The 8,395-nt window shown below is 49.8% G+C and overlaps 1 protein-coding gene across 1 annotated transcript; it reads right to left on the reverse strand.

Moving 5' to 3' along the window:
* Positions 1–232: 232 nt before the first annotated feature.
* LOC117010953 lies at positions 233–8,162 on the reverse strand. Its single transcript, XM_033086094.2, has 8 exons — positions 8,100–8,162; positions 7,803–7,888; positions 4,209–4,292; positions 3,670–3,795; positions 2,633–2,747; positions 2,152–2,294; positions 1,354–1,462; positions 233–1,107 (listed from the first exon to the last, which is right to left on the reverse strand). The coding sequence occupies exons 1-8, from the start codon at positions 8,160–8,162 to the stop codon at positions 1,015–1,017; spliced, it is 819 nt and encodes a 272-aa protein (XP_032941985.1). The 3' UTR covers positions 233–1,014.
* Positions 8,163–8,395: the final 233 nt, after the last annotated feature.

Genomic DNA, 8,395 nt, shown 5'->3' on the forward strand with positions numbered 1-8,395 from the left:
GGAACCCCAAATCCCGCGGGTGTGCAAAGCCCCCGCAGCCCTCAGCGGGGAGCAGCGCCTGCCTCCCCCCTCCCCGTGTCTGCACAGCCCTGGGGCTCCCGCCTGCCGTGGAACGAGTGGGGCTGGAGCACGGGAGGATCTGTTTGCCAGGGCCAGGCATAGTTCCACTCCAACATCCTCCAGGTGAGATTTGCTTTGCAACCCAAAAAAGTTCTGCAATGGTAAAACCTCATTTATAAAAATTCAACTGGGAATTTTTCTCTTTACATCCAGATCACAGGACATGTTAAAGATCTACTGGGGTTGAGAGGGATCGTAAAATCTGACTTTCAAGTCCATAGGATATTTCCTGCAGGTGAGTATCACCAGGCTAAGATGATGGCAACTCCTGGAGCTGTTTTTGGGTCCCAGAGCTGCACAGAGGCCTCTGTGTCTCCTGCTCCCTGCCAGCAATGTTCCTGGGTGTTTCTGTGTGTCCCAGCTGGCAATGTGGGGCAGGAGGAGGCCAGGAGCCCCTGAAAGGCAACCAGCACCTCTTGTCCTTGGGCTCTGCAGGGTCCTGCTTGTGCCAAGCACGTCCCAGGGATGGACACTGGGGTGCCCGGGCAGTGCTGGCACAGACACGGCTCCAGGGCTGCCCGTGGCTCCTGGGCCAGGGGCTGCTCTGAACGGGCACCTGGGGATGCTCCAGCCTGGATGGAGATCACCCACAGCCCAAAAGCACCCCAAGGCACAGCTGGCATTTCCTGCTGATGGCAGCATGGGACACTTGCAGAGGGGCTCAGGCAGCAATTCCCAGTTCCAACCTCGCAGAGGTCCCACACAGCTGCCAGGTGAGTTCCAGCCACCCCAAAACCCTTCCCTTCCAGCCTGAGGCCATCATTCAGCAGCAGCATTCCAGCCAATGCAATCTTCCCTCACAGGTACTAAATCCCATACAACAGCCTGCAGAAATGCCTTAAAATCAGAGGTTTGGGTGGGATGAAGTTTTGTTTGGATGAAGATGGGAGTTTTTCAGGAAGCCAGCTGGAAGTACAGAAGGGATAGAAAGCTTTTACAGGTGAGTCCCACTGGAGGTGTGCTGAAGGCAGGGATGTGCACCCTTTCCTGGGGGAAAAGAACTTGCTCAGGCTCTGAAAGGACTGAGTTTCTGAAAGGAGAGATGTTCTCCTGTGGGCACAGGGTGGGAGTGCCTCCAGCCCCTGCCTTCTCCTGCTTGAAAACATCACCTGGAGCCTGAGCTCAGGGGGATTAAATCACCTGGAATCCGGGCAACTCTGTCCAGTGCCCCCAGGGACATGGGTGGGGCCGGGGGATGAGGGTTTAAAAGAGCAAATTCTTTGGAATATTTACCTGTCCCTTTCCCGATGCTGCAGAGCTTCCTTGGAAGTTCTGCCGGTTCCTGGCACAGCTGGTGTTCAAGGGGCAGCTCTGCATGGGAATATCCACATTCCATGAGGCACTGTGAGGTTATGGCAGTGGGAATTGAGCAGGGAATTTGGGGCTATGGGGTAATTCATGGGAACCAGCAAAGCTGACAGGGAACCCCAAATCTGGGTGCTGCACAGAGAACAATCTGTGTGCTGCCCTGTCAGCTCAAGCCCCTGGGCTGGGAAATTTTGGGAGTCAAATGTATGGACTTATATAAATCACAGTAACTGGCATCACCCAGAGGGACAATCCACGTCCCAAACAATTTCTCCACAATCCACTCAGGGGGAAAACACTGTACCTGCTAGGAGCTCTGACTCTGCTTTTCCTGAGCATTGTTAGGGCCACCATGAGGGCTTTAAAATTCAAATAAACCCCAAATCCCACACGGTGACTAATCTGAACAAAGAAGTGCATTGTTGTCATAAAAGCTCAAAACTCTGTTATGAATTCTGTGACAACAATATAATAGATTCCCAAGAACCTCATTAATGCTCTTAGTTTCATTTTTATATATATTTTAATCCCTCTTTGACAGCTTGTAAGATTTACCTTGCAATTCAGAAGTCAAGCAGGAATGACTTTGGATCGAGCTTCGCTCTGGTCCCATTTTGTGCAAACACAACTCGTGCCAGGGTGACTGAACTCAGCACCTCAGCTTTTCCCTCCAAAATATCCCCTCCTCATTTCCCTGTAGATGAGCTCAGATCCACTCCTTACCTGCACTGGTCATCCAAGTGTCCATTCTGTTCCACACAGGCCCTGGTGACCCCAGGGAGGTCCCTTTGCCTTTCTCCTGCCCCTGTGCTCGCTCTCTCCGGCCTCATCCCGCACGGAGCCTCTCCTCCCTTCCTCACCGGCTGCTGCCAAGGCAGGAGGACACAGAGTCCCAAGTGCTGAGCCCTCCCTGCTACTGCTGGAGAGCCCTGGCCAGGGGCCTCAGATTTCCCAGAGAAATTGTCTCCTGGGCTCCCTTTGGTTACCTCAGCACTCTCTCAGAAATGCCACTTCCCTCCCCTTGACATCCCCTCACATGTTCCTACACAAACACTTCTTGTGCCCCCTCTAAATCACCCTGGGTTTTCAGCTAAAGGAATGGCATGACCCATGGCCTCTGCTCATGATTCACCCAGCAAAAATTGACAGCAAATGTTGCTTGGGCTTTAAGAACTAGAAATAACTTTGAAGCAAAAGAAATCACCTTTTCCTTCTGTTTTTCTTCTTTCAGATGCTGGACTTGCCTCTGTGGATGTGTGCTGAGCTCTCGCTGCAGGGGACTGTCAGGCCCAAATGGCTGTGAGTTGGTGTTCTTCTCCCTGGGGAATCAGAAATATTATTAATTAGACCACAGAAATGTTTTCTGAAACCTTTCCCCTTTCCTGCCCTTTGCTGGTACATCTTCTCTTTGTGCCTTTGAATTTTCAGCTGTTCCCTGATGTCATTTCCCCTGCCTAACTTCTGTGCAGACCCTAGCTGGGAAAAACTGGGATAACTTAGAGGGGACAGAGGTGACATTTTTAGCTGGATTTTTCTAAAATGTCTAATTATACTGAAATTATTTCCAGTTGCCCAGTGAGAAGAACACAAACTCACAGCCATTGAGGCCTGACAGTCACTGAGGGAACTCTGACCCAGCATTAATGAGTAACATTTCCTGGGAGCAGTCATCACCCCAGTCCTCCAGCCTTGGCAAGGTTTTGCAGTCAATGGACCCAAGTTCTAATGCTTAACCTGAATTTCTGTCAGCTTTTGTTAGAAAGATACTGGACAGTAACTCATGAAACAGCATTTCAAAATTACACAAAGATTAAGAGCCCCAGACCAAACCACTCCCATCACTTTTGGGAGAAATAGTGATATGGTTTATAAATCCTCTCCTTCCATGCTATTCAGTCCTTCACTGCACATCCTCAGAGAGGATTTACTCCATCTCTTGTTCCCAACAGCACCTCTCTCTCCAGCACAAATCCCACCTGGCACAGACACAGAGGGAGCAGACCTAAGGCCATGGTTCCAGCAGCAGCTCTGTCCCCAGAGGGAAACAGCCTGATGGCACACGGCTCTGGCACCCCATTTCCTCCTGTTCCTGCTGACCTGCAAAGCCACAGGTAAACGCAGTCCCTCAGACCTTGCACCCCTGAACACCAGGAGAGCTGCAGTTTCACCCAGACCCCAGATTCCCTAGGCAGTTAATCTCAGCTGGCAGCAAAAGAGGAAGCCTGCAGCCCTCTGACTTACCCCACAGCACAGGCAGGACCAGGAGCCCTCCAGGGCAGAGCCCTGGTGCTGAAGCCTCCTGGCTTTGGCTGCTCAAACACCACAGATTTTGGCAAAGATGGGAGGAGTGTAATGCTTTTTCCTGTTCTGAAAGAGAGGAAGAAAAGAATATTAAGTCCACTGCAGAAGTCAGAGGATCCCAGCTTTCATATATCTGCTCTGATTGCTCACTGTGGGGTTTTATCTGTAACAGGTGACACTAATTCAGAGTATCCATTTCCAGCATTTTTATTCCTATTTCAGACATTAGAAATATGCTAATTTTTCTTACTGCATTCTTTGCCTAATTTTAATAAAATCATTTTCATCCCAGATGCCTCTTGTCAGTTATTCAATCCTTTACCCCTGGACTTTGCACAAAGGAACACCTGGGGTTGTGCATCACACGAAATCCCAAAGAGAAACCCCTCCAAAACCTGCCAGAGAGAGGTTTTGAGGCACTCCAGAACACAGAGAGCTGTTCATACCTTGTCAGGCCACACCAATTCTGTCACATCCACCTGAGCTGTGCAGGTGAGGCAGAGGCTCCCCTTCCTCCTAGGGAATTACTGTCTGAGACCAGAGATGTCCATCCTGGGCAGCACCTGGAAATAACAAGGGAAAGGCAAACAGAGAGTGTTTTCTGTCAGAAAAAGAGTAAGAATAGTAATCAGAACTTCTAGACAAACTTAGTAACATCATTTTCATATGAAAAATACAGGCCATGCCCATCCTTCCAGCCCAGTTGAAAACCAGAAGGAGAACTACAGGCAAAGCAGAGTCCCTTATTTGGATGTATTTCCTAAAGACTCTTCTGCTTTGTATGCTCTTTGTGTTCTCTAAAAGAATGGATTGCTGCTAAAAAAATCTCAGGCACAGGCAGGACAAGGTAGCTGCAGCTGGAGAGCCAGGGAGCTGCAGGACCTTGGCACACCAGGGATAAGAGCAGGGGAGGTGTGGGGAGAGAGCTGGAGAAGTGAAGGAACAGGCATTTTCTTTAGATTCATCAGTGCTGGGAACTTGGAGAACAGGTGCTGCTGCATGCATCAAGGACAGAATGCCCATGGCTTGGTTGTTTTCCTTGGCTCATAACCCCCAGCTTCACCCCCTGTCCAGAGGAGCAGAGAATTCCTGCAGGGAAAGGGGGACTCTGGTCCCACTCCAGGGATGTGTCAGTAAAGAAGGGGAGGTGTTTGGAGGAAATGACCACAACAATCAAACCCAACAGACACTGAAATGAAGAACATTGAGCTGCAACACCAGGTGCTCACAGCAGGCAGAGGCAGGAGGTGCACACAGGACCAAGCAGTACCACTGCACTTGGTTTTTGTGCTTGCATGTATTTTAGTTCTGCTTCCCTTCTCAGCTGCTCTTCTGCCAAGGTCAGTTCCATTTTCAGAAGCCTGTGTCACGTGCAGTCAAGGCTGGAAATCCTCACTTAGGATTTCCATGTCACATCTGGATTTGCCAGGAAGCACGTGCACACACAGACGCCCATTTCTGTGACAGGCCACCCAGAAATCATGTAACCAACCCAGCAACTTGCTCCTCACTGCCCCACCTGGAAATACATTAAAAAACCAGAAAAAACAACAACCACACAACAACCCACAGAAGACAGAGCTTAGTGCAGCAACATCTTAATATTCTGCCCACTGATGGAGAGAAAGCAGGAAAGCTGTTCCTCCAGTTCTGCACCAAGCAGTTTGGAACAGCCACTATTGCCCTCACCTGCAGCTGTGGCAGCCTCCCTCCTTCCTTCAGCCTTGCTCTGATTTCTGAGGGGCCAGAGGCACCACACAACCCAAAAGTATCAGCACTCACACCCAGTGCTAGCACAGACATCTTCACGTTCCACCTTTGGGCAAACAAACCCCAGGATGTTTTTGCCTTCCCCATAAACTTGGCCAATTTCATCCAATTTCATTCCCATTTATCAAGGCTACAGACCCTGTATGGCTCTGGGGTCAGAGCCACTCTGGCACAAAAACCCAAGGGAAGACTGGAGGGGAAAATCCAAGAGCAAATTGAGATCCCAATATGCAATGAAGGCCTGCTTCTGGCAGGTTCCTTGTGGCTTTTGGGGCACAAGAAAAGCCTTTAGACTGTACAAACATACATGAAAACCCCACACCAAGACCACACTTGGCTTTAAAGATGCTGCACTTAATGTTACAGACACAGAACTGCTTTGGGATTTGGCATTTTCTGCACCCACACAAACATTAAAAGTATGAAGTGCACAGCCCTGAAATTCAGTTATTCCAATTTTACTGACATACCAAAATCCACAGCAATATTAAAAAAAGGAAAAGCAACTCCTCCCCTGCCCACCCCCTCTCAAGTTTCCAGTTTTAGGGCTCTCTCAAGAACAGGTTAAAGAAAAGAAGAAAAGCCCAAGGCCTACTATCAGCTAGTGTACCAACCACCCATTTTTCACAGATTTTCATTACACCTGATGGCTTCTCTAAGAAAATTAATTTGTATGAGTAAAAGCCCGCCCAGTAGGGGCTGGTGTTTCTGAGCCCACCTCACAGGTAAAGGACCAGAGGAGGAGTGGCACAGGGGGATCCAAAAGTGCCCAAGAGAGGTTCCAGTTCACTGTGTTTGGGCAGGATTATTTGAAACCAAAGTGCTCTGCAGCTGCCCCAAGCCTGGAGTTCACAGAAACAAAACAAGCTCCCCCTCCTGCCTCATTCTCTGCCTTCTCTCATCAAGGGAGAATCACATCATGCAAATGACAATAGAGAAGTTGGTAACACCAGTCCAGTGCCCCAGGATGGCTGGCACCAGGGTTCACTCCCTCCTCTGGCAGATGGAACTTAAACCCAGGTGTTGTGGGATTTAAAGGGTAAAGCCCAGCTTTGCCACTTGCTGTTCCACTCCCTCCCATGTTTGCAGAGCAGGAATATTGCTGGGTTCTGTATTACATCCCAAAGCTGCCCTGGGAGTACTGCTGGAAGCCAGAACACCCTCCCCTTCTCAGACACCACCTGACTAGCCAGCCTCACACTCCTCCAAGGGTAAAAAAACCACAAACCAGTAAAAAATGGGTATTTTACCCCAACCAGGACCTATTCAGAGGTCAAATATCCCACACTGTGTTCCTGAGCATTCCCAAGGCTTTTTGACAGGGAAGTAAAATTTCACACATGTAGGACCATTTAGCTTGTAACAACATCCTCCATGAACCTTCCCACATGAAAGCCCAGGTGTTTGTAACATCCTCAGTAGCACATTGCACATAAAGTATCGGGTCCCTTGGTACAAGAGCCCCAGCAGAACCTCCTGCACAAAGAGCCATTTCCCTTGTAACAACACCCTCAGTAAAACTTCCCAGATGAAGGACCAGGTCCTGTGTGACACCAACCTCTGTGCAGCAGCAAGCACAGCCTTTACCTGGAACTCACAGAATCAATGCAGCAAGAAAATCAACAGAATCAACTCACAGAATCTAAGCAGCCCCAGCAAGAAAAACATGGGATTTTGGGGAACCAAGGAATGGAGGAGTTGTCCTGTTCCAGCTCTGCCTCCTCTGCCAGCAGCAGGGGAGATGCAGCTCTCAACCATAAGTTCAACCTCCCAAAGTCACCTGGCAACACTCACTATGAGCCCCAAGGTCCCAGTACACCATCTATGTGCTATCCCAGGAAGTTCAGTTGGTCTTTGTGGGACAAAACCTCTTGTGGGCCCAAGACTCTAATCCCTGCCACCTGAACTGTCCAGCTGTAGGATCAGTGTTCTAAACAAACATTGGATCCTTAAAGGCAGAGTCTGTCACCCTCTGTAAAACCCAAGGGGAGAGCAAGGCTCCAAAGGCAGCCTCTGATGCTGCCTCCAGCCCCTGCTGCTGCAAACATTGCCCAGGACTTGGTACAGATGGGATCGAGCCTCTGCACAGTGGGCAGAGGGTGGCAAACCCGAGAGATTGATGGAAATGAAACAAATGATTGATTCGAATGGACGCTGATGAGGCTGAAAGCCCCACCCCAGAACTGTTCCCTGCTCAGCTCAGGAGCTGGAACTGCTGGTGCAGGGCACCAGGTCTGAAGGATCGCTGCGGCTCTGACATTGAAGCCAGCAAAAACAATGACCAAAGAGAAACAGATCCTTACCTGGTTCGATGCCCCCATCTCTGGCTCCTCCTCACGGGGGTTCCCTGCTCCAGGGAGGAATGTGCACACAGCTCCCGACACCTGGGCTAAGACGCTGTCCCTACCAAGCAGAAGACAAGGGGTTAACAAAGCTTTGGACACGTTCTGGCCTCAGAATAGTTAGACAAAACATCCATCAACGTGGATCTTTAATAAGGACAGCTTGCACCTAGGCTTGCAATAGACTTTTGTGTGCTATTTCCTCAAAGTCTCTGTTTCAATGCGCTTTGATATTAGAAGTGCTTAAACAAGATTTACCGTGAGCTCTGCACCCTGCCACGCTCCAAGCCCTAAGGAAGAGCGAGATATCCTCACACTCATCCAGGCTGAGGCAGCTCTCGTGTATGGAGGGAGATGCAGACACACATTTCAAAATCACCCCTGCCCCGAGAGTGTCCAGACCCGGGAAAAAGCTGTTCCCACCACCCTCCTGGGATTCCCTCCCTGCCACTTTGCTTCCAGCTTAGGAAGGTTTCTCTTGGGGGCATTTCAGCATCACAAAGGGCTTTTCCAACCTCAAAGATTCCATGGGATGCCCAGTGAGTGACCCAGCA

The sequence above is a fragment of the Catharus ustulatus genome, chromosome 2 (assembly GCF_009819885.2).
Source record: "Catharus ustulatus isolate bCatUst1 chromosome 2, bCatUst1.pri.v2, whole genome shotgun sequence".
NCBI lineage: Eukaryota > Metazoa > Chordata > Aves > Passeriformes > Turdidae > Catharus > Catharus ustulatus.

What these genes read in the sequence shown, in the direction of transcription:
- LOC117010953 (XM_033086094.2), bottom strand. Translation starts at nt 8,162, where the DNA reads ATGAGTGTGAGGATATCTCGCTCTTCCTTAGGGCTTGGAGCGTGGCAG. An exon ending in GGCAGGGTGCAGAGCTCACG is followed by an intron (nt 7,889 to 8,099) that starts GTAAATCTTGTT and finishes ACAGCGTCTTAG; the next exon opens with CCCAGGTGTCGGGAGCTGTG. An exon ending in CAGCATCGGGAAAGGGACAG is followed by an intron (nt 1,108 to 1,353) that starts GTAAATATTCCA and finishes CTTTTCCCCCAG; the next exon opens with GAAAGGGTGCACATCCCTGC.